The 26,823-nt window shown below is 37.8% G+C and overlaps 1 protein-coding gene across 1 annotated transcript; it reads right to left on the bottom strand.

The window, feature by feature from the left end:
• Positions 1 to 18,645: 18,645 nt before the first annotated feature.
• LOC145776709 (kelch-like protein 41) lies at positions 18,646 to 26,558 on the bottom strand. The gene is made up of 10 exons (XM_082587938.1): positions 26,389 to 26,558; positions 25,013 to 25,211; positions 24,046 to 24,270; positions 23,447 to 23,593; positions 22,201 to 22,837; positions 21,850 to 22,005; positions 21,244 to 21,410; positions 20,606 to 20,800; positions 20,152 to 20,276; positions 18,646 to 19,319 (listed from the first exon to the last, which is right to left on the bottom strand). The coding sequence occupies exons 1-10, from the start codon at positions 26,556 to 26,558 to the stop codon at positions 19,127 to 19,129; spliced, it is 2,214 nt and encodes a 737-aa protein (XP_082444064.1). The 3' UTR covers positions 18,646 to 19,126.
• Positions 26,559 to 26,823: the final 265 nt, after the last annotated feature.

Here is a 26,823-nt window from a genome sequence, read left to right on the forward strand (position 1 = left end):
ATCTCTAACACTAGCCCTCATCAAACTGAAATGCTTTTGCCAAGAAAGGTCTGGGTGTGACTCAACCAGGGTTGTCGGGATTTTACCCGACCCAAAAAAACCCAGGTGGGTTTTTTTGAAAAAACCCACTTAAAAAAACCCATAAAAAAACCCAGAGCATCATATTTGTCCAGTTTTTATTAGAAAATTAAAAAAATGAACAAAAACATTACAAGGCACTTAAAACAAACTTTAAATTAGGACTTAAGGATGTGATTGTGAAGTAAATTTCCAAGAATAAACTGAAAACGCAGTGGATATTGTACAGTACACAAAAATCAAGTAATGCCACTTTGTGTATACTACATTAAAACTCATTTATGCAAGAAGGCCTTATAGTTAAACTGGTGAAAGTACTACTCTACTGCAGTCTGTATATATGATGTGAAATACAATTTAGGAGGCTATTTACCAATTACAGATTCTGGATTCTAATGCATGGCTGTTTCAGAGCATTTGCCTAAATGGCCATTGGCCACGCAATTGCTCATCCATTACTATATATAATATATATGCATATATATATAAATGATAAAAATATTTAAACATGATGGCATAAATGCTCCTTGCCTTCAAATCTAAAGCAAATGATGCAATAAAGTGATTTCTACCACGGTAGCATCAGCTTGGTATAGAAATCAGTGGATGATGCAACATCCAACTTGATCTTGAAAGTAATGGATGATGCAACATTCAAGCAACTAGTGCATTATTTTATTGAGTTATGCAAGCATGTACTGTGAGTGAAAGGCACTTCATTCGTAAAAAGTAGTTTTGAGGTGAAATAAGCATGAATCTACCCTTTTTTGCATCTTTTTTAAGAAAACCCAAAAAAACCCGGGTTTTTTTAAAAAAACCCGGACGGGTTGGGCTTTTTTAAAAAAACCCGGGTTTTTCTCAACCCTGGGCTCAACCGCTTATATACTGGAGTTGGACTATTCCGCTCCTACATGCATAAATGGGGGGTGGCGCTAAATGCGAGTGCAGCAAGGAGGAACATAATGCAGCCACACCATCTATCATGTTACAAATGCAGAGTGTGGTCTGTATAAAGTGGATGATGATGATGATATATACATGTTACAAACAAAGTCAGTAGCTGCTCAACACCTGCCCAAACATCCAACTCGAGTCATGACTATTGCTCAAGGGTGATAAAATGCAGAGCCCTTCGAGCCTTGGAAGAATATTGATACATGAATAAGCAATTTCAAATTTTTAGAGAAAAAATTGGTTGAAGAATGATCAATAAAATTAATTTAATTAAATAACTTGTCAGAAGAAATGCACATTTTTGTATGTTTGTCATAATGAGAAAAGTTTTGGAGAATTTTGATGGCTCTGTAAAAAATTGGAGAAAAAATGGTATGATAACCAACTTTGATGTGCTGACGACATAGTGTTGGTTGGTGAAAGTGTAGAGGAACTGCAAGAACTTTTGAATAGGGTCAAGTCAAATAGTGAAGAATATGGTTTGAAATTAGATCCCATAAAAACAAAAGTAATGGCCATATGTAAAAAAGATGAAATTTGTCCAAGCTTATATGTATATTGGTGGTAATGTTATTAAAAATGTAAGTAATTTCTGCTATGTGGGCACTGGGCAATGTCATAACAGACACTTACGATGATAGCACAGAAATTAGAAGGCGAATTGCTAAGGTAAAAGCAGCTGTGACATTACTTACAACGGTGTGGAAACAGAGGTCAATTGATAAAAACACAAAATTAAGATTGCTGCAAACTTTCATTTTCCCAATTGCCACATATGGATGTAAAACTTGGACATGCAAAAAAGTTTTGAAATGTGGTGTCACAGAAGACTATTACGCATCAGCTGGATGCAAAGAAAAGCAGATGAATTTGTTTCCCAACAATAGACAATAAATGGAGTCTGATTAACATCAACCTCAGAAAATTGAGATATTTCGGACACACAGCAAGAAGCAACTCATTGAAAAATTCAATGTTGACTGGGATGGCGCAAGGCAAACGAACAAAAGGACAAAAAATGAAATATTTTGACAATATCAAGCAAATTACAGGAATAAAAAGCATGAGTGAAGCACTAATAAAAACAAGACAGAACAAAATGGAAGCAGTTCATATGGGAGATCACAGCTGATCAAACATCATCAATCTGCTGAAGAGTCTGTCATCAATCCCATCATTAAAACACGAACTGAGTTGCTGTTATCAAACATCAGACAGTATAATAAACTACAAATTTTCATTGACATTAAATTAATCAAGGCAGTGGCTATTTGACCGGCTCCGGTCTTTGAATCTGAAACACCATTTAACCGGTCATGACGTCACTGCATAAGCGCTTTTTTCTTTTTCTCTTTCAAAGCACCAGACGAGAAGCGCCGATATAAGTTCTAACTTCAACACGAATTCTTCAACTCAGTCCGTGGCGCGTGCGATACGTCTCCGGCTGCCAATCTAGAGGGGATGAGTTCGATACCATCCGGAAGCATTATTTTTTTCATTTTTTTTTTATCTAAATTTTGATTGACCCGAAGCGCATTTATGTGGTCAATTTTTAATTTGAGTAGCCTACAGTCCAAGTTAGTTAATAGTTCTCAAGTATAGTTCTCAAGTATAGTTCTCAAGTTAGTTATATACAATATTTCTTTTAAAAGAAATGATAATGGTAAAATCATTTTTTAAAGAAGTATTGTATATAACTAACTTGAGAGAAAAATGTAGGGTCGTTCGGCAACACACGTTCACTTATGACAATCGGAAAATTACCAAGAGAAATTCTCAAATTCCAGCAAATTAAAAACATGCTGAATATAAAATGTTTTTTAGTTCAACTCTTGCTCACTTTAACAACATTTATCTCTTTGGAAATAAACGAGCTTCCAATTTACTTACGGACTTACGGTGGTCGATGAGATAAAAAACTGCGTTATACGAGTATACGACTGTACTGTCTCTAAATTAGTTCGGTGAAATTTTCTAAATTTCTTCATTTTTCCAAACAATTGGGGCTGAACCAGAGTTGCCAGACCTCCAAAAGCAGTTTTAAAACCAAAATGTTTCTAAATTTGCAAACCGAGGTGTGTCTCCAAAATTGTTTTATTATATTCATCTTTATCATTAACAATTTTATTCAGACGACGTAATTCATCAATAAATAAAACATATTTTTTATTTATCGGGTCCAATTATTGTGCAAAGTTTTTCAAAAATAATAAGGTGTTGCGACCGTGCCAAATTTTTTTCAACTCAATAACTTACTTCGGTCACAAGCACGTTTTAACGTTCGCGTTTTGTCGCTTCTACCCTTTTCTCGACCTTTGCTATGTTGACGTGTATTGTTTTGATATGATGGTCAGAAATAAAAAACAACTGAACTGAAGTTTTTCCAATTTTATTTTTATTTCTTCAGCGCTTTCCGATTTCTTCATTTTTTCTAATTTGAAAAAAAAATTATCTGGCAACAGTTCGCAAAACACCGGCGACCGGGTCCGGTGATATTGTCATTATGACTCAGCATTCTACATAATTTACTGCACACAAATTATTCAATTCAATTTATTTTTCTTTATCAGAATGCAAAAGAAATGATATTGTGAAAAAGAAATACAGTAACAGAACCAACAAAAGGAAAAGGTGGCAAAACTATCAGCGGCGAGAGCCATGACACTGACAAATAAAATTTTAAAAATAAAATAAATAAATAAAAGGTCAGTGTCATGGCGAGAGCCATGACACTGACCTGTTACTGACAAATAAAACATTGATTGATTGATTGATTGATTGACACAACACTTGAAAGCAGTGGCGTAGCCAGGAATTTTGAAAGGAGGGAGGGGTTGACGCCGGCGGGCGAAGCCCGACGGTGTGTTCGCCTAAGACGACAGCGGCGGGGGGTCTGGGCGAGTGGGCGGGGGTCTTAACTTTTCAAAAATTTTGAAAATTCCATTCAATTCAAAAATTTTGAAAAGTTACTTTGACTTTGGTGTATTCTGAGAGCATCTTCAACAAACATGTGGGAAGGTTATAAATATTCCTGTAAAATGGTGCTGTCCGGTGGCATAGCAAAAGGATAAGATCATGTTTTTTTCCGGAAATACCAGTGTTGTACGTTGACGCTGAGGCTATAGCGCCGTCAATTTATTTTTTAGCTGACGGAAGTGATGGCGCCGTTAACTATTTTGCCGATTTTAAGCGTCAAGCGCTATGCGTCATTTTTTGTTTTCATGGAAAATCTCGCTTCGCAATGAGAGTTTCACAATGGGTAGGCACTTTAACATTACCCACTAGTCGAAAAGCGTACTCGCGATTCAGCTGATTTCAGTCATGTGACTCGACACGTGATATTCTGATCGAAAAATTTTGATACAAAGAAATTTAACTGAATGTTTCGCTAAAACCAGCGTTGCCTAATGGTTAGGGCAGAGGAGTAGTAAATTCGATTTCGTGGGTTCGATTCCCACCCTCTGCTAATACTATTTTTTCTTCTGCAACTGAACTGAGTGCAAGAAGGATCTTAATGACTGCAATCCATGGAGTTTATAAGGAAAATTGTGACTAAAACACAAAGCAATTTCACATTGAAAAAGCAGGCACTCTTCGACGAGTGGGTGATGTTAAAGTGCCTACCTTCACAATGTATTCTGGCCAGAGCGACTCATCCGAATTACCGGCTTTCGCGTTGGTTGAAGTCTCAAAACATAAAACCTGCTCTTTATTTATAGCTATTGTTAGCTTAAACTTGCTTGAAATACTTCCGTTTTGTGAGACCCTGACTAAAATAGCGCTACAAATTAGCGCTGACGCTGATGCCATCAATTTCTTTAAGAGCTGACGCAGTAGACTTTACGCGTGAAGTTTTTAGGCAATTCGCGCTGACGCGGTCAGTTTATTTCATTGACGCGTACAACACTGGCTAAGTCTCTATGTTGTCTTGTTGCTAATTCCTGGCTGAGATATTTGAATGTTTGGTAGGGGAGATGTGCCACCTATGGGACAAAAATGACATTATTACTGATAAAATGCTTTTTAATTCAAATTGTAAAATAAAGGAATTGTGTTGTGAAGTTTAGTCATTGTTTCATAACATGAAGTCAAAACAGTAACAAATTTAATATTAGTTTATCGCTTTTTATCTCATTAAAATATGTCACTCAAGTGTCCCATAGGTTGATTGCATAGCTGACCAATGGGACAAGAGGGTACGTCCTTTGGGACACTTAGTTAGATATAGCAACGCGGTGTCTGACGTATCGCAATGAGAAACAATGTTGTTAACCTTAGTGCTTACGAAACAGTACTTCACAGCCAGAGGTGGGCAGTAGAGCGCTACTTTTTTGGTAAAAGTAGCGGTAGCGGGAGAGGCACTACTTTTTTTCAGTCGCACTCCCGCTACCCACTACTTTTTAATTTAAAATGAAAAAATACTCGTTTTTTTGGCAACATTGGCGTGGTCAAACAGTTATATAATCGGTTTGGTTGCAAAGTTTCGGTCGTTGCGTCGACTGTTGCGGGAGACATCAAGCCAGGTTGATACCGAGAAGAGTGACACCAACACCAGTCACGACTCCGAAGATGAATTTTTTGGTGTGTTGGCGCCATCCCGTGAAACGTCGGTGCAGAAGGAAGCAGCGATTGTGGAAGCCTTTTTTTCGGACATGAGCAAGTTCTTGAGCTTTTCGAATACCGAGTTAAAACATCTATTCATTAAATACAACACCCCCATTCCTTCCAGTGCTGCAGTGGAGAGACGTTTCTCTGTTGGAAAAGATGTAACCTACTTAAGCCAAAGCGGGCAGGACCTATATAGTGACTCTCATTTTGAAATGCTCGTGTTTTTGAAAGATGCGCAACAATAAATTTCCCTTAGAATGTATTTTCTATAACGACGTTAAAATGACAGTGTAAACGAATGATAACATTTGTTTTCAAGGTCATTTTTGCGTCACTATAGGGACTTGAAGAATGTTTCCTAGACCTAGTATCATTTTAGACAAAAGTAGCGAAAGAAGTAGCGGTAGCGCGCGCTACTTTGGTCCGAGTATCGGTAGCGGTAGCGCGCTACTTTTGTAAATTGGTAGCGGGTAGCGGTAGCGCGCGCTATTTTTGTCTAAGTAGCGGTAGCGGGTAGCGCGTTACTTTAAAAGTAGCGGGTGCCCACCTCTGTTTACAGCACTAGGCTAAATAAAGGAAGTCACATCACATGTTTAATAGACATTCAAATGCACAAATATATTTTAGCACATCCCTGATTTAGCAAAACAAAAGATGAAATTTGCATGACAATTTTTTAAATTGACTTAAAGTGGAATTATTGTATGTTTTGAACCAGTAGCGTAGCCAGTAATTTGGAAAGGGGTGGGGGGGGTTAAGGGCCGGCGGGCGAAGCCCAGCGGCAGGGGGTCTGGGGGGGCCAAAGACGACACCCAGCGGCGGGGGGTCTGGGGGCCTACCCCAGAAAAATTTTGAAAAATTACTTTGGATTTGGTGCATTCTGAGAGCATTTTCAACAAAAATGTGGGTATAAATCCCCTAGTATAAATATTCCTGTAAAATGGTGCTGTCAGGTGGCATAGCAAAAGGATAAGATCATGTTTTCTTGGGAATTTTTCGGTAACTTAATAAAGCTTAGTCTCTATGTTTTCTTGTTGCTAATTCCTGGCTGAGATATTTGAATGTTTGGTATTGGCAAAACTTGCTCTTTTAATGGAGTTTCGCTTAAAATTAGGCAAATTTTGTTTTACAGACGTAGAGACTGAAAACATCATTCTCAATATCGTGACGTCACATTCGTGCCAAAGGGGGGTTGTAACCCCTAAACCCCTCCTCCCACTTGGCTACGCCACTGTTTTGAACGTTGCCATTCTGTTTGCTTTTATTTTCCGTGTAGGCCTACTTTTGCATTATCAACAAAAAACAGAACGTGCTTTCTGAAAGTGCCGCCCCCCCCCCCCCTAGCTACGTCACTGGCTTGAGAACTTGGGGAAATAGTGTAAACTGAGCCTATAGGATGGGACATGTCCCAAAGATAATCGATTGTGTTGTCCCATTGCTACCAACCACCGTTTTGTGTTTAACTTGCCTGAAAATCTGTCACATTTGGATATGTAGTTTTCGGTTATGCGTCAATTCAAAGCCGATAAGTCAAAGCCGATAATTCAAAGCGGTAAATTCAAAGCGGTAAATTCAAAGCGATCAATTCAAAGCCGATAATTTATTTATGATAAAGACAATAACCCTAGCACAAACCCTAACCCTAACCTTAACCCACAGCAGGGACCTCTGAAGAACAGAGATTTTTTTCTTCAGAGATCCCTGTCTTAAAATTTCGTCGTTGAATCATCGGCTTTGAATTGTCGGCTTTGAATTGTCTGCTTTGAATTGTCGGGATACCGTAGCTTTCTGTTGCTATAGCTTTAAAGCTAATCATATGACTCAAACTTTATTGCCAGTTGTTATAAGCCTGCTTTAGTATAGAAACGATTAACAACAGTCAACCATTCAAACTTACTCTGACAGCTAAAAAAACAATTAACTGATCTCACCAATTAAGTAGCCTACACAATAGGAAAAGGGAAGGTAATTTGATACACTTTTAATATTTTTGCCTGTTAACTGAAAATTACGTGACACAAACTATTGATTTTAAGCTGAAATGAAAGTCTGATCCCTTACACACTTTTTAAAAACATTTTCACTTTTCTATTTTTGTTACTTTTTTTTTAACTGAAATTTTAAAAACGTCACTCAAATGTATCAATTTACCTTCCACGGAAGGTAAATTGATACAGTAAAACTAATACAGAAATCCCCTTTGACAGCAAAGCAATAAATGAAAATTTAAAATGTGGTTGGCGTGCTTGGGTGCAAGGATGACTATTGAGGCCTATGTGTGCGGCAAAGCTTCTGCAGCAGGATGGACATGGGAAGGATCATTGGCTGGAGTTCTTATTCAAGGGGGGTGCTTTGCGCTTTTCTCATTTTTTGAAAGCATATAGCGTGTAGGCCTACGAAAGCCCATATAATAGTTGTTTCCCAAAGTAGCAGGTCTTGTTAATGAAGAATAAGTTATTTAAATCAACTAGATCAATAACAACATTTATTACAGTCACAAAAAGAATTTAATATACTGTATCAATTTACCTTCTCCACATGTATCAATTTACCTTTTTCAAAAAAAGTTATAAAATTTTGATTTTTGTATGCTTGGATGCACATTGCAGAAAAAAACGTGACATGCCCTTGAAGCCTTATCAATGAACTGTCAAATGAGTTAGGTTTCATCTTTCAGGAACTTTTCTTTAATTTTCCAGACGAAAATAATCATGAGTTTAAAATTTTACAAAAATACTCAAAAAACACACTTTTACAATATAATGCCATAAAAGCACGAGTTAGCTGCATGGTGCAATTTTTGTAGGCATTATTTTCACAGATCTTCCACCTAATGACAATATTTTTGACTAATATTTTTTGTACATTTCTGTAGGGGGGGTGTATCAAATTACCTTCCGTATCAAATTACCTTCTCTTCCCCTACACCAGTAAGTAAACCACGCTGTAATGATGTAATGTTAATCTCGATTCCATGACAAAAATCTCAGTTCTTATGTTCAGACATATTCAAAAATAATGAGCTGTCCCATAGGTGATGGTGTCCCATCGATAGCACATCTCCCCTATTGGCAAAACTCGCTCTTTTTATGCAGCTTCGTTTAAAATCAGACAAACTTTGTTTCAGAGACATAAAGAGACTAAAAGCATCGTTCTCAATATCGTGACGTCACACGCGTGCCAAAGGGGGGATTGAAACCCCCAACCCCTCCCCTCTCTTGGCTACGCCACTGCTTGAAAGAGCGCCGGTTCGACACCGCTCAAGAGCATGCGCTTTGTCTTTGGCAAGGCATGCCTAAAGTAGATACCGGTACGAAGATTGACTTCCTTGCCTTCCCGTCCACTTAAACCTAAATCCTCATCGACAAGGTGTACGCTAGCCTATGCCTGGATAGGTATATCCTCAAGTAGTGCCGGTCTTAGGGTATTTCGGGCCCTGTGCGAAATATGCTTTGCGGGCCCCAATAACAATGATTCAATTCAGTAGTGTAGCTAGGTATTTTGAATAGGGAATGGGGGTGGTTTGACGGTCAACGGGCGAAGCCTGACGGCGTGTTTGCCGGCGACACCCAACGGCGGGGGTCTGAGGGTGGCTCCCCCAAAAAATTTTGAAAAATTACTTTGAATTTGGGGCATTCTGAGAGCATGTTCAACAAAAATTTGGGTATGAATTTACTGTAAAATGGTGCTGTCCGGTGACATAGCAAATTCGTCTATACAGCTATTTCGTCCCCTGAAAGAACGAGAGAAATTTTAAAATGTTTGCGCAACTCCGATCAGCGACTTTGGCTCTGTTTTTTTCTCGATCTTTTTAGAGTACGAAATGTTCAGGGGACGAAATAGGTTGCACCCATTGAGCCTCCATGTTTTTTTGTTGCTAATCCCTTCGTTGAATTCACTTGTTGAATTTTTCCACTGGAAATGACAAAAATTACTGCATTTTCTGAGTAAATTGCGGGGTCCCTAATTTGCGGGCCCTGTGCGATCGCACGGTTTGCACACCCCAAAGACCGGCACTTCCTCAAAGGAAGCATCGCGTTCCCTTACCAAACTGGCCAAAATTGAAAAAAGAGAAGATGATATTTTTCAGTAAAACGATTTCGTAATTTCATTACCTGAATACGAATTAAAACAGCTTCTAACTCATGTCCGCGCATGATTTCAGCTCGGTTTCAATTTTAAAAAGTTGGAAGCTTACTAAAGCAGAGATTCGTAGCCTACTGTAGTCAAGGCCTATGAGAGGGGGGTACGGAGGGTACGGCGTATCCTTGAGGGCCCTGGCCTGTGTTTGTTGGGGAGCCCGAAATTGTGATTTTATAGTTTACGCGCAAAAATGTTTTGTTAAAACCATCCTAAACTACTAAATTCAAGCATAAAAATTGTTATTCTTTAGTCCTGGGGGGCCCGTAATGTAGCAAAAGGGCCCGGAAAGGTAATTGAGTGCATTGCGAGCAAATTATGAACCCAAAGTGGTAATTTAATGCTTTACGTGTTAAAAGCACCCTAAATTATATGATAAAAGTTGGTTATCCTTCTGTCTGGGGGGGGGGGGGTATAGTGCAGCAAAAGCAATTTTGAGAAAAGCCCTGGTGTTTTTTGTTTTTTTAAGAACTATTTGAGAAAGGTAGTTTCACGCTTATTTCACTTCCAATGAAATTCGGAGTTGAAACAGGAGCTGGAGTCAATACTTTCGGAGCAGAAGCGGAGACGGATTGAAAAAAACTGACTTCGTTCACCTCTGCTAGGCATGTGGTGAATGCAAAACTTAATGAAGAAAGGTTATTGGTCAGATGATTAAGTTTGTTTGATTATGTTTTAACAAGATGTTATGTTTGAGCCTTGGTAGAGAACTTGACTTGTACCAGATACATGTAACACTCAGTAACGTTAACGGATTTAACATTTTTTATTAAACACACAAAAAAAACTACTAAATTCAACGTTTTCGACAACACATAGTGTCCTTATCAGAAATAATTATAGGCTACATCTAAGAGAAATAAATAAATTTGAAAGCTTTATATTAAAGCTGTACAAGCGACACCTCTCAACAAGCACCATCAACAACTGACACACGAGTTCAATGCAGGATACGCAAATTGGCGAGGGTCACATCACATGATAGGCCTATACACAACACAAAACACTAAATAATAGTTTTTTTGCCGCCTGATGCTGATATTGCGCACTGATATTACGCCTGATATTGCGCACAAATATCCAATTCTACAGTAAAATGTTGTATGATGTGCAATACGCTTAAGCAAATATCACGCATTTTGCCCAAGACAAAGAGGGCCTGGAGTGAGAGGGGGCCCTGAATGACTCTTTGTACCCCTAGTGAAAATTTCTCTCAGAGGCCCTGACTGTAGTCCACCCCCATAGCTCAATTGGTTAGCGCATGACTTTAACGAAGAAAATTCAAGATTAAGCGGCGCTGGTTCAACTCTGTAGCAGAGGTGAACGAAGTCACTTTTTTTACTCCGGCTCCGCTCCTGCTCCGAAAGTATTAACTCCTGTTCCAACTCCGAAATTCATTTTGAAGAGAAATAAGCGTGAAACTACCTTTTTCAAATAATTTTTAATAAACACAAAAAATCCCAAAAACACTCTCAAGGGTTTTTCTCAACCTTGCTTTTGCTACCCTATGTCCCCCCTCCCGAACAGGAGAATAATCAACTTTTATGATATAATTTAGGGTGCTTTTAACAGAACATTTTTGCACGAAAAGCATTAAATTACCACTTTGGGCTCCTAAATCACGCGCAATGCACTCAATTGCTGTTCCGGGCCCTTTTGCCACATTACGGGTCCCCCCCTCCAGGACTAAAGAATGACAACTTTTATGCTTGAATTTAGTCGTTTAGGATGGTTTTAACCAACATTTTTGCGCGTAAAGTATCAAATTACAATTTCGGGCCCCCCAACAATCAAAGGCCAGGGCCCTCAAGGGTACGCTGTACCCTCAGTACTCCCTCTTATAGGCCTTGACTCTTGGGGTGGGCGCTTGAGCAACACACGTTAAGGACTGCTCTCCATTCAGCGGCATCTAATGGATGAAATAATTCCCCGGCAATAAAAGACTTCAACAATCGGAAACTTCACTTTGTCAATCTCAGTGGCCGGGTCGCAAAATTTTTTTTCCCACAAGATTTCTGTCTCATTGATTCTAATCACTCTAAAAGTAAGATTTTCCGAAAGTGTTTTGAGAGATTGGTTGATTCAGATTGCGAAATAACTATTTGCCAATGAAATTCTGCAATGATAATAAAATATAAGCTTTCCCTAACCCTACTTTTTTTGAAAAGCTCTTGTGCACCGCAAAAATTAATTTAAAGAAAAAAAAAAAGTTTGACTTCGACGGGCCTCGAACTTTCGTTCTCACGATCATTTGACAGAGGTGAAACCACTGAACCAACCGTGCCTACGAGGAAATGTTGCATTCACACGGTTTTAATACAAACTTTTACCATAAATGAGACAGAAATCTCGTGGGAAAAAAATTTTGCGACCGGGCCTGTGTCGGTTATTCAAAGTTAGGGCTACCATATGTCCTCTTTTAGGAGAATTTGTCCTCTTTTTTCATAACAAATGAATTGTACTCCGAGGACACTTGAAAGTGCTCAAATGTCCTCTTTCTTTGCATTGCTATCATTTTCAACAAAGTTTTATTTTTATTTGACCTTGGCGAAAGCTAAATAAGGCTAAGCAACGATACCAAAAAGTAAAAGTATGTTTTCGTGAGCTGTGGCAGAAGTAGGCTATCCTTGTTTAAGAAAAGTGTTTATTGACTTTGAGGTTGACAACACATTGCTTGCTGTGGATATGGTGGATACATTTATTTCTGTGGCAAACGAAGGCAGTGTTACTCGATGACCATGTCAGATGTATTTCTATTGTTCGACTCTCGTGTTGCCTGTTTTATAGAATAAACTACAATTTCACTTTTCGAGTTCACATCCTTTGATTGGATGCCTATTGCTTATGCTGTCTTACACCAAAGAATAGGATAACGCTTTTCAGCGGTGTGTGGAAGTATCTGTCAGAGAAAAATGTTGGCATTGATGATGTTAAACTGTTCGATCTATACCGTACCAAAGCTAGTGCAAACGCGTCTTAAACCTGATAGCTAGCTTGTATTAGCTTTGTTTAAAGGATGGCACATTAGAAAAATTTCAACTTTTGCAGAATTATAGATTTTTTTAATAAATTGTTAAAAATCGAGCACTTCTTCATCTGCAATAAGCTATGGCTCAAAATGCAAATGTAAAACGCATGTTTTCTGTGGAGAAAATCAAATGACCGGCAAAATGATCATTGACTAAATCTGACAAAAAAATAAGTTATGTTTTTTATTTGTCACTTTGCTACATAGGCCTATAATCATCTAAGAAGATGTAAAAATTGTTTAAATGTAAAAATCCACTGGCATTTTACTTGCTTACTAAACATGTCCTCTTTTTTGGTGATGAAGATATGGTAGGCCTATTCAAAGCCTCTACAAGTAGGCAGTGGCGTACGCAGAGGGGGGGGGGGGGGCATTGGGCCATGCCCCCCCCCCCTAAAAATGTTTTAGTAGTTAACGACGTAGATTAAGGCATTTAATATGTTTTGCATTGCTCTGTCAAAGCAATTACTGTAACAATGTTGTTTTATAGACTAAGCCAATACGAAATACATGGCCCAATCCACTTACCCCACCCCAGGTATGCCAATGTAGCATAGTGTTCTGTAAGCCTATTATAGTGATTAGTGAGAGAGAAATGGATAAAGTCTAAACTAAAACCATATGGGATATCATGAAGACGTCTGGGATATCAATGGCCAGTGGCATAGCCAAAGGGGGGGGGGTGGGCCTTGGGGGTTACAACCCCACTTTGGCACGCATGTGACGTCACGATATTGAGAATGATGCTTTCAGTTTCTTTATGCTTGGGAATGATGGTTTCAGTCTAAAAAAAAACTTGCCTAATTTTAAACAAAATTGCATTAAAGAGCGAGTTTTGCCAATACCAAACATTCAAACATCTCAGCCAGCAATTAACAACCAAAAAACATAGAGACTTAGCTTTAGCCTATTTCCGAAAAATGCCGAAGAAAACATAATCTTATCCTTTTGCTATGCCACCTGACAGCACCATTTTACAGGAATATTCATAGGCTACCGGTACCCACATTTTTGTTGAAAATGCTCTCAGAATGCACCAAATTCAAAGTAATTTTTCAAAATTTTCTGGAGGAGGCCCCCCAGACCCCTCGCCGCTGGGTGTCGTCTTAAGCGAAAACGCCGTCGGGCTTCGCCCGCCGGTTGTCAAAACCCCCCTTTCAAAATTCCTGGCTACGCTACTCTCAATGGCCCCCCCCTTGAGAAAATCCTGCGTACGCCACTGCAAGTAGGTATGGGAAACTGCCATGATTAAGCTCTGCAAGAAGCGTAATCCCAGTCCGAGGATAAAGATTCAATCAATCAAACCGTATAGGCTATCCCCTTGCTCTTGTTTTTGCTATACAAAGAAATATGAGAAAACAAGGATAATAGCAGCGCAAAGTTTACACGATTTGCGTTTCTTTTAACTAATCTGTGGAAGCAATTTCTGAATCGCTTACTCTGTTGGGTATTATCAGGGTTGGAAGTCGTTAGTCAAAAAGCAATGACTATTTCACTATTTGATAGTGCCCAAAAAAGCAATGAATTTCCGCTATCGATACTTAAAAAAAGCAATGAATAGCAATTACTAAAAATTGTAGGCTATTTGCGCATTTAACGACCAGTGATGCCAGGTTGTTTTTTGAAAACAAGCAAGTGAATCTAAAAAACAAGCCCAATAATTTGCGACCAATACCAATTAGCATAAAGCACGCAGTTTAGCAGTTCAAAATTTTCAATAGCCTACAACCTTTGCAGTCCATACATCATGTTTATTTCAAGAATGACATTTGTTTACGCCATTCCAAGCAATAATTGTCTTGAAAAGAAGGGATACAATGTTTGTTGACTACAATAAAAACCTCGCAATTTCAGTGTCAAAAACAAGTTAAAAAAAAGTTTGACTAGTTGAAAAACAAGCCCAAATACAAGCAAACCGCAAACTCAAAAAAAAACACGCAAACTCGAAAAAAACAAGCTCAAACTTGCGGGAAAACAGCATGGTTGGCAAAACTGATAATGGCTCTCACTGGCATGGTTTTTCTGAACCGTGTTGCCGCAAAATTTTCCTTAACCCTTTAAAGTTCGAAAACCGGAAGGGGACTAAGTCGGATGGTAATCCGAAAACTAAATCTCGTAAATTCGTTTTGACGACGAAGTAAGTGATCCCAACAAAAAGATTCAGCAGTTCTCCTAAATATCGATTAGTGAAAAACGAATAATGATTTCGTTGCTTGCACAAAAAAGCAGTGAATAACGTGCATTCGATATTTATTTTAAAAAGGAATGGATATAACCATTCGATATTCAGAAAGCAACGAATAACGCTATCGAATAGTGACAACTAGTCGTTACTTCCAACCCTGGGTATTGTAGGCTACCGGTCTACGTAATGAGAAAATCTAAGGTGATGTTAGGGTTATATATCGACCTCGCAGGCAGGGGCGCCGGAAGCGGGGGGGCAGGGGGGGCGGATGCCCCCCCTGCCCTCAATTTTTGCAATATAACAATTTCTGCTATTCGCTTTTACCCTAATTATAATCTTTCATTTTGCCTTAAAATAATATTTACGTCACAGAATTTTGCAACACAGGTAACAGGCCTTAAAACTCGTTTGTTTTTCGGCAGCCATCATGGCCTACCGGGAGCTCCTTCTCGGCGGCCAAATCTGCGTGCTTGAAGGCTAAAATACAAAATAAAAATAACGATAGCACAAGTAAATAAAATTAAACTTGCAACAATGCTAAAATGATCACTTAGCGTTGTTGAAGTCTGGGCCTGGGCGACGTCCTACAATAGAATCGTTGCACCACGCAATAACTGCTTTATCGAGATTGTAATCCAGTAGCCAGTAGCCTACAGCGGGACCATCTAAGACACTCGCACGAGTGTCTCCAATGTGGCTGATTTTAAAGAAGTTCGCCACTCCCCTAGAATTCATTTTAGCAACGAAAAACAACGTTCGACATGTGTTAACGATGACGGCAAGGTAATAAAATAAGTATTTCAATGATGTGAAGGACATTACCGGTACAAAAAGAAGCATAATTTTTGCAAAATTTGATCAAAAAATGTTTTTCCCTCGGATGTCAACTAACCTAGTTCTCCTTTTTAACAACGATTCAATGTCCGACAACATCGAATCGACATAAAAACGACAATATTGCCAGCCGATGTAAATTAGCACTTCGGATTAAGACTTTGCTAAAATAAACGTCGAGAATTACAAACAAGACTTACAGCGCTGGTGATCGCAGATGGATGTATTTCATCAATAAACAATATTCCCGCACAATGCAACAGTGGCGATTATGACGCGCTGACCTAATTTTGCGTCACTCTTTGACACTAGATATTTTCGACAGTTAATCCACGATCATTCTATTGCGAAATTAAATAATTGGCTAGAAGAGACCGGCGGCCAAACTTGGCCGATTGAGGAGGTAGCACCGACAGTCATTCAAGCACTACTTAGCGGCCGTGGCCGCAGGCTGCTTTAAGGCTTGACAGTAGGTTACATCATTATAACATGGCATGATGCCTTCTTTGTATACCGGACACTTGTAGGTTATCATTACTCAATACATAGTGAGCTGATAGATTAGCATTATCGCTATATCTTATCTTAAAACTTGAAAAAAAATTGTCCTTTTAGTAAACAAAAGTGTCCTTTTTTCGTAATCTTGCCCTCCCCAGTCAAAAATCGTTCCGGCGCCCCTGCTCGCAGGCCACAGAAAAGTTTGAGCCTAATGTTAGTTTTACACTGTTATCCTGGCTGGATAGACTTTGGCATAAGACACGATATGTGAGGTCTAGGTTAGACTTGATTGAAATGAATACTGGCTTAAGCTACTACAGCAGTAGGTAGCTGAAGCTGAGCAGTTTAGCTGAATTTTTGTGTAGCTGAGTTTTTGGTGTTTTTGAATTTTAGACACAGTTTTTGCCCGTTTGTGTGTAAGAGCTACCTTTACTAAGTTAATGGCTGTTTATCTATTAATAAATTTCATAAGTTCCAAACATTACCTTAGAGAACATTACCTTACAAATATTATTAGAAAACTAATAAGTGATGTTGTTTTCTGAGTGTTTAGGAGCTAATCTCTTGCAACAAGAAACAAGGAAAAGAATTCTCGATCAGCTGCATAAAATAAGTAAAGGACTGGAAAAATTGTTCCAATTTTTCTTTCATCCAGACTAGTTCAATTTCTTCTAATTCAAATTGTCAAGAAAATAAATCAATGAAATACGCTTTGGCCTACCGATACTTCAGTTGTCATTAAAAAAATATTTTAAATTATTTCAATTTAGTTAATAAACTATAAATTTCAAGTCTAATGTCTACAAAAATCTAGCTTTTGGTTGAATGTTGTTTTTTGTATATAGGCCTACAGAAGGCAAAATTGGTCATCTTTTTCAGGAAGCAAGCCCTCAACCTTCATTCATTTTTAGTATTATGTATGCTTCAAACTAGGTTATTAGCTTATATTTTTATTATAGCCTACATCTAACATTTTTGCTAATTGAACTTTGTTTAGGATGCACAATTGCACATATTGACTACAGTAGATCAGCGGTGTACAGAGTCAAGTTTTCTGGGCTCTTTGCTCCACTCCGACGCTGAAATCGGTGACTTTAAACTCCTCTCCTGCTCCAAATATTTTGGGAATGTTGATTCCAAACTCCATTCCGCCTCAGAACGCAAACTGTGAATCCGATTTTTTTATATTACAACTTATACCTTCCCTTCCTGTCACTGAAAAGAAAAGCATCTTTTGAAATCGTAAACGTATTGCTTGTGAAAATATAACCCTAGAAGTTCACAAAAACAACAGCTGTGCGAATTTCAGCGTAAATATGTGTAGGCTACGCTAAATGTATCTACTAGCAAAAAAATCAGACTCCAGTCGAAACCGGAGACTTCGGCACCTGCATAGTCCAACACTCCGACTTCTGTGCACCTGTGCAGTAGATGCCATGATTGACAAGGAACAAGAGATTCGGACTTTAACAGCAATCGTGGATGCCCAACTGCCCAGGCTGCGATTCAGTGTCATTTTTGCTTTGAATTTTTCAGTAAACTCTGATCTTCATTTCTTCACAACATGCCGCTGTAGGCCATGGGCTAGGCCAGGGGTGGCGAACCACTGACCCGCGGGTCACGAAGTGACCCATCACAGATTTTCAGTGACCCACTTGTCTTTTTTAAAATAATGAAATTTAAACAAATATTTCAGCAAAGAATAAATGTTTCACTAAATATTTGTAATAAGGCCCCACCCTATTTTAATCTAGTGCCGCACCGAATTGCCATATAGCAGTCTGACACAACTACAACTAAAGTACGTGGTTGAATGATTTACATTTTTTCGCTGATTTCACAATGCATTACAATAAGTTAAATACTAAATTGTAAGGCTGTGGAAATATTGTATTATCCATGTTTGGGCACATTAAAGCAGTTGAGAAGAAACTCGCTATTTTTTTCTGTCGACCTTGAACAACGTCAGCTGAAATATTTTCCTCAGTTGTTGAAGCACTTTACCAGCACCAATCCAACTTATGAACAAAAGCAAACTGCACTCAACAAGTATGTTTTACTGACGAAAGAGACCAAAAATGTAATGTCAGGAAGGTTTACCCAGTTCCGAAAGCTAGATACTACATTGCAGTTCATTCTTTTCTCGCATGCAATTCAATTTGAAAATCTTGAATTATCAAACTTCGAATGGCTTCGTCTTTACAACTTGGAAATGGAAACGATAGACTTTCAAGAAGTGCAGTTTGGAAAACAAAATTTGTAGACTTAAATCATTTCCTACAAAACATTGAAATGAAAACGGATATGGATGGTTGTGATTTTCCTCCTGTTGAAAACCATGCTGAAAATATAATTCTTACAGAGTGGAACTCCCTGCCAAATTCGTTTGAAACTATGAAAAGATTTGCGGTAGCTCTGTTAACGTTGTTTGGTTCTTCATATTCGTGCAAATCTTTATTTTCGCACATGAATTTTATACAATCAAGCACACAGAATCGTCTCAGCTCAGATATGAGTGCTGCATGTGTGAAGCTAAAAACTACGGATTACCAACCAAGGATAATAAGACTTGCAGAGAAGATGCAGCAGCAAGTTTCGCATTAACATGTAGTTTCGCATTAACATGTAATTAAATGTATGACCCACTTTTGCTTTTTCAAGGATTAAGGTCTCTTTTGTGACCCATGCACTAAAAAAGGTTCGCCATCCCTGGGCTAGGCTATACAGAAACTAACAACACTCAAAAATACAGGAACTTTTTGATCACGATAAATATATATTATTATCAAAATAACACTGGCTTATTGCGAAATATTAATTCTTTTAGTGTCAACCCTAAATCCAGTGCATGCACAGGACATTCCAGAAATTCCTCGGATATGACGAACCAATCTCTTCCAGTGACGGGCAGGTTCCATGACGTCACCTTTATCAACTCTTTCAAGAAGGAAAGCGTCAAATTTTTGAATAGATTCAAATCTTCCGCTGTGAGACCTAAAAATATTTAATAAACAACTTGTTAGGCTTATTATCTGCTGCGCTATAAGATCAATTTCAAATAAAATTATTTTCTTTATGTCTCTAATAAATTATGCAACCAAACTCGGCCGTTAAATAGCAGTAAACGTAAAAAATAGACAGACAAGGCACTTCATTTATCTTTTCCATCATGCCTACTTCTCTCGGAGTTGTGCAATTGAGATTGCCAAAGCTGTCATCAATTGTTCTGCTTGGAAGACACCATACACTATTACATGTTATCAATCATCACACAAAGTATTAAGTATGCAACATCATCCACTGTAGGACTAGGTTGTGCTGAACAAGTGCATATGCTATTCAATGTCTCTTTGCTTTTACCGCTTTTTTTCAGTTAGGACTCTTTGCTGACTGAAGCTCTCAGCTGGTTCTCCAGTCCACTACGTAAGTTAGCTATTTGGGTAGACATTTGTACAGAGAGCTTGTTAAAAGTATGCAGGATGTTCAAGAAGTAATTAAAAAGCCTTGTAATAACCTAAGTCGTTCTTAAAGTAGGAGCTAACAACTTGCTTGCTAGTTCTCAGAAACTGAAATTTAGTTGACTGCCGAGGTTTGATCTCCGATTTATCCCAAGGTAGCCTACCACAAGCACATTGCGATATCCTGTAACGTTCAATAGCATGGGTGGCGAAGAACAGTAACAAAAGACAAACACGAGTTAGCTTGTTGTTGGTAGTCAATGCGTATACACATCAAGGGCCACTGATGTAATCTGAACATTGCATCTGTTCATGGACGGGCCACAAAGGCAGGTAAGATAATTAATATTATGGATTTCGTTATGTACCTTTCAGTCACGTGACCACCCACAGCGCAAATGTTTAATCCAATGGTTGCTATTGTCTGTGCGCATCTGTTTCCCGGAAATTCTTCGCTAAACATCCAACGTCTGTCATTCTCTGGATTATAAGTCTGAAATTAAAGATCCCTCCAATTAAAAAAAACAGCAACAACAAATTCATTCAATTTGTTTCCTATTAAAATTTTGAGGAAAGTCAAAGATTATAGCTTAAATGATATTTAAAAACTGAGTGTAGGTGAAAATCCATACGGAAAATATCCCGACTGAAAAATGTCATTAGTTTTCGAGAGAGGGGATTTTTTTTCCAAGTGGTTATTTCCAGTAGGATTTTTTTTCTGCATGAAAATTTTCCAGTCGGGATATTTTCTTTATAATTATTTTCTGTATGGAGTTTTTCCGTATGATTTTTACCGACTACCGTTAACTGATTATAGCCTACCTCTACACTTGCTAATGGTCCCTCGTCTGACACACCACCGACAATGTATATCACTTCTCTGTAGGAATTTTTCTTTGACGCTATTGGAGTTCTGAGCACAGTGAGTCCAGCCAGAAAACGTGGCACTTGAAGATTGGGAGCTTCGGTCCATTGGTTTGTCTTTGCGTCAAGGAAGATGACTAAATCTGTAATGACCTGAGATTTGAAATAGAAAGTATCATGACTCCTGGTATATGTTGAGCATTCACATAACTACAGTAGAAGAGATGCCTTATGATAGATAGTTTAACCTACATAATGATATCTGGCAGTCAGCATCGTTTGTCAGTTTATCCAAATGCTAGATTGCTTCTACCAAGCTCTAAAACATTTTTGAAAAAGCAAACTACAATATCTAAATTACTATACCAATATAGGGTCAAAACGGTACGTGATAAAACCAAATTTAAATCTTGAAAATACATTTAGAGAGTGGTGAAAGAGTTAAAAACCTTTTTAATTAACAACTTTCAAAGCAATTATAAATAATTGAAGTAATCGTTTGTTTCATTACGCATTGCGAAAGACAACTGCTCATTTCATTTAAAAAAGAAAATTAAAAATACATGACAAAGGCCACAAAATCAGCATTTTCTTACTCTTTCCTCTTGTTTTCCTCCTATTACGTAAAGACGATCTTTGACTGAAGCACATCCATGTCCGTACACAGCTGCTGGCATGGAAACAGTTTCACTCCACGAATCCTCATCAAGGCTGTACACGTAGACGCAAGATAATATCTGTCCATGCGATAACGCTTTTCCTCCTAAAAAATTATATTTTACTAGTTTTAACTGCCTTATCATTTCCATGGTAACATTACGTAAGAGAAGGTAAAAATTCAACAACTTCTTATGGCTTGTAGCCTCACACATCACGAAAATAATATTTAATTCTTATCCGTTTTTACTAAAAGATTAGATGGGCGTAGTTGTTGAAGGAAAAACTATCGAGAGGAAGGAACTGGCCATCCTACTCTCGTTTGTGCCGAAGGCTTAGGAAAAGGAGTCCCTTATCTTTGCATCCCCTGATGTTTAGATTCACGTATGGGACTAACCTTTACCTACTATATGAGCAGGCTATACTGTGCATGGGAGACAAATGTCTGTTAATCTCATTTGTAGCCAATGAAACTGTAGATTATTCTAGTCTATTGTTTTACTTCGCTTTTATACTGCAGATGGTCTGCACTAAAATTAACTCACCTGAAACATAAAATTTGTTCGTCATTTCTCCAAGTCCCATCATTGCGCGAGGTTCTGCTAATGACGCACGTTGTGTCCACTTGAGGCGCTCAACGTCGAACGTAAAAACTTTTGATCTTAGTGACGTGGTAGACGCAGATTTTGTAACTTCTAGGCCTGAATAAGATTTTCAATAACCTTTAAATTGCGTGCCACGAACGAATAAAAATAGTTTCTATTTTGGCAACCCAAAACAATATTGTTCAGCTCCGCTTGAAATTTGTTGTTGGTTCAACCTGTTATTTGCTTATAAAAATGGTTCATTGGCTAAGAGTAATAACTTTACGCATTTTCACAACAGATCAAACTTACCACCGATGAGATAAACCATCCCTCCCTGAGTAGCATAAAGCTCAACATTTTTCATTACAGGCATACGGAGATCAACTCCTGGTTGGTGATCTTGAATGGAATCATCTTCTTCTTGATTTTTCAACTCCACTTCAGTTGTCTTTTCTTGTTCTCCACAAAAGTATTGTCTGTTCAGAGGATTAAACAGGACTGTCTTTCGTCCGTTTGTGAATATTAAAATATCGGTTTTACACATTCCAGCTCGTGGCACGACCGTAAGTGGCACTTTTACAGGGCTAACAACGTCACTAACATTTACTTCGTAAAAAGGAAAATCAATGAATGAATTCCTTTTGGATGTGTATCCATCTTCTGAAGAAGATTCCACCAACACGTTTTGTTGCACTTTTAAAGCGTCCTCTGCCTTGTTTTGGCTGGAAAAATCCGTTTCATTCAACATAATTTTTGTATCGTCTAGGTCGGTTTTACATTTCAGTGATGACTCTGGACCAGTTACTACATCAGAAACTATTACTGTGGGCTTGTCAGCTGTGCCATTTTCAGAAACCGAATCTTTTATTTCTTTGCATAACACCATGTACTTTTGTGAAGCGGCTGCTTGCGAATGAAGATTTGGAAATCCCTCCAATGCTTTTTCCTGCAAAGAAACGGAAAAGTATATTTGGAAAATGCATTTTAGCTGAAGCAATGTTGTCTCTGTTGGATTTTGGTATTGCCGCCATCGTCAAATTCGGCCTCACCCAATTGGTGATTGAAGATTTAGATGAAAAGCAAAAAAAGCCAATTTTCATCTCCATATTCAGACATTTCATTAAGTGTCCTCTCAAAGACACAACCGCATGCCCTTCCGGCATTGCAAAGTGGCTCTTTCGAGCGTCGTCTGAGAGGTCTCGCCTCTCGGCCATGCAATCTGAGTCATAATAACTTAAAACACTTTATGGGCTTGTTTCAATGTTTACAAATTTAAAAGGTTTACGTATTGATTTGACCCTATGGTAATGGCTACTTTTTCAGACGATTTTTAAAACAGGGTTTTTGAAGTTCTACTACATGTATTGCAAACTTATGACGTCACTTTCATCATCACACCATACTGAATCATTAGAGCTGTCGTCTTTCCGTCTTGCTATACTAGTAGGTAATAATTACGGAGACTAACACAATTACACTCCTTTTCATAACAAAGCTACAAAGATTTCAGCAATTTATCAGTTTTTTTTAAAGATGTGGATTTTTCAAGCGTCACCTGCAAAATGCATTGATTTAAATAGTCTTCGCTCAGCAATGTCATTCTGACGTGTGAAAACACTTCGCTGACCGTTCGTCCTCTGCTTGCTACATCACGCAGCAGCCAAGCAAGCACTGATTCGTACACAATTTCCTCTTTTTCTACCTAGTAGAAAAAAAATAAAAAAATCTTCATTGTATGAAAATTAGAAATTGCTTCAGTATACGTATATACACATTTACACAAGGTATAGGGAATTCAAACTTAACTGGTGCGCAAACCGAAAGAATTTGATATGTTTCGCCTACCTCGAACACTCAAGCTCCATCGAACTCGACCGAATTCAAGTTTACAACATAATAATTTAAACACCAAAAAATGTTGATTTACTGCGGCAGAAATAATATCAAAAATATCTGAAATCAGAAACAACGAAAGAAAATTGATGTAAAAAGTCGCTGTTCGTTCAACATTGGAGCACTTCAAACTTGAAAAAACGTAAAAAGCAAACGTTTTGATCTTGAACTCAAAAATACACCCGCCGAGATCGCAGTCCGAAAAACAATGTTAGGAATCACGAAGCAAGATGTGGTTAGGCACATGAATAAGACGCTCACAGATAATTCGTCAGCTGATATGAAGTCAATCAAATCATCCTTGCTGAGGTTGAGAAACCTATCTGTTCCAACAATTTCCACGAATCGTCCAGTGATCAAGGCAAAAGCATCGTTTTGTAACTCGGTGCAGCAGAGCGTCTTGGCAAAACTATACACTTCTATACAATTGTCTAAGGACAGTCGTCGTTGCATGTACTTACGACATTTTCCGTAAAGTCCAATGACCTAGAAGAATAGAGATAGCCATCAGCTTGAAGTTATTTAATTGATTAAATTATTATTATTTATATAGATGTTATTTGATGGGTTATTGAAAGCTGTAGAGTTAATTGCCCATTAGTTCTGTTTGGAGTGGTGTACCCTTTGGATATATAAAAAAAAAACGGTCCATCTTATTAACGTTAACCTTTGAACTAACTTAATAAAACATTCGGGCACCTTCGTGTACGCAGATTGCCAAAGACAACTATGAGAATACCACTGACTTTCAATACTTTTCGTTTTATGCAAAATTCATTATGCTAAACTTTATACGCCTATTTTGAAATCTAAGAAAAAAACTAGATTTTAAAATTCATTCAAGTCAGCGACGTTTCAAATGCACCCTTAACGATAAATTGAGATGTCTTGCTGTCAATGCTGTTGATATTAAAACGAACTACATGTAATCCTTTGAAACACTTTCTTTAAAAAAATAATTTTTTTTTAATAATTTTTAATTAAATTACTTCAAGTATAAAAATTAAGAAATTTAAATGAAATAATTTGTATAACAAAGATTGGTATCCGATGATCACCAAAGCAAACTAGTCTCTTTTTACATTGATTTAACGTCTTAAAACGCTATTTCAATGTAAAAGAACTGATTTACTGTGGTATGGTAACACATTTCTGGAAAATTCTGATCATATTGGGTACAAAAAATATGCTTTTTACTGACTCTTGGTGTTAAAGTTAATACTCATACCTGTAAAATACTGCTTGCTGTGAGTAAATCTTGAGCGTTGCTATCATTAAGATGCACTTTTGAAGTGTACAGGTAATCAAGAATTGTTGAAACTGATGAATAGTCAAGCCCTTTAATTTCTATTTCTTTTTGGTATTGCTCAGTGACATTGTGAGTGAACATGGCACGAAAATACGGAGAACTTGCAGCCAAAATCACTCTGTGAAACAAAGCAGGCCTTTCATTATAATGTGTTTGTTTTGAATGAAATAGCCTACTATTTATGTTAACATCGAATACTTGAAATCTCTGCCGGACACGTTATATTTTATGACAAGTTTAAGCTTTTTATTATAAAGTTCTATCTCAGATTATAAAACATAGCAAAGCGCAATACGTGGTACTTGTCAGATCTACAGGTAAGCTGCTGTGAATCCTGTGATCTAATACAGTATTTGATTCTATACTTTCCAACCAAGATCAAAGATTAAGTATCAAGGGGAGGCTCTTGATGTAGGGTCGGCAATACATGTTCACTATCGCGGTAAAAGCCATCGACCCCATTCACATGCTGCTGCTGAGGTTTGCAGCTCAATAGCAAAAATAAACGGATTGAAGACTAAAGTCATGTGATCCAGCTGCAATAACGTTACAACTATAGTGCAACCTACAATTTGTTCTTCATTCTATTTTATATGTCGTTCGGTTGCACTATCATTATCTGAATTGAATAACTTGTTTTTTTATGAAAGATGAAAAGTCAATAAAATCCGTGGAAAACGACACCGATAGAATAAAGGATCAGCTATTGATGTAACATATTTTGTTCAGACATACAAGAAAAATCACATAGTAAAGCGAACACAAGCTGTTTCTAGTAATCTTGTAGAAGCCCAATACACTGGCACCAATTAGCCACATTCCCTATCTGTTTGTTTGCATAAGTTATCAAAGGGATTTGTAAAAATAAGGCTTAGCTATCTTTTACAGCATACAATCTTTTTTTAAGATTTAGCTTATTTTCAAACTTGTACGCTATACATTGTTTCAAATGTCTGATATTCCTTTCAGGTTTTTACTTTTTTTATAATCCACGATAGACTGGGAATTTTTGTTTGATCAAGTTCTTTGAAAAAGGTGCTCCTTTCAGGTTGGCAAAAGCCATAATAAATGCAACTGATCACATACAACACCACATTTCGGCGAACTCACAACAGTTTCGCATATAGGCTTACTATGCTTTTAAATTTTGTACAAAACATAGAAATACTGATAAGCCGATTTATTGTAGCAGATTTATTAAAACCAATGTAAATTGTGCAAAAGAAAATGTAGCTGAGGATTTTAGTAGAGAAATAAGGCACGTTATGGATGAGCTACTTAAAAAAGTTTCTTACCTGTGACAAGGCTTCAATTTTTTACCGTTTACGATCAAAGTGACGTCAACCAAATGATCATTCTGCCGAAGGTCATTTGCTCCCCACATCAACAGCCACTCCTGCTTGATATCATCGTCATTACTTCCGGCAGAATTTTTGTTCAGTGATAATGCATTTGAAGTTGCCATATTCAGCTTTGTATTTTTGTTTCATCTACCAAGTAACTCAGGGTGACAAGACTAGCAGCTTAAAAAGGTCAAGCTGACTTTTTAGTTTCATTAATTCTAAACTCGTTTTGTGAGAAAAACAAAGTGACATTCCTAAGCATTTTTTAAAGATAATTTTTGGCAGTAATGATTTGATTGAAACATCAGGTAAAAAGTTGTTTAATGAAATAGTGAAAATGGTAGGACTGGTAGTCAGTTATTTACTTCAATCTTTCGTCCGGGAAAG

The sequence above is a fragment of the Aplidium turbinatum genome, chromosome 9, assembly GCF_918807975.1.
Source record: "Aplidium turbinatum chromosome 9, kaAplTurb1.1, whole genome shotgun sequence".
In the NCBI taxonomy this organism is placed as follows: Eukaryota; Metazoa; Chordata; class Ascidiacea; order Aplousobranchia; family Polyclinidae; genus Aplidium; species Aplidium turbinatum.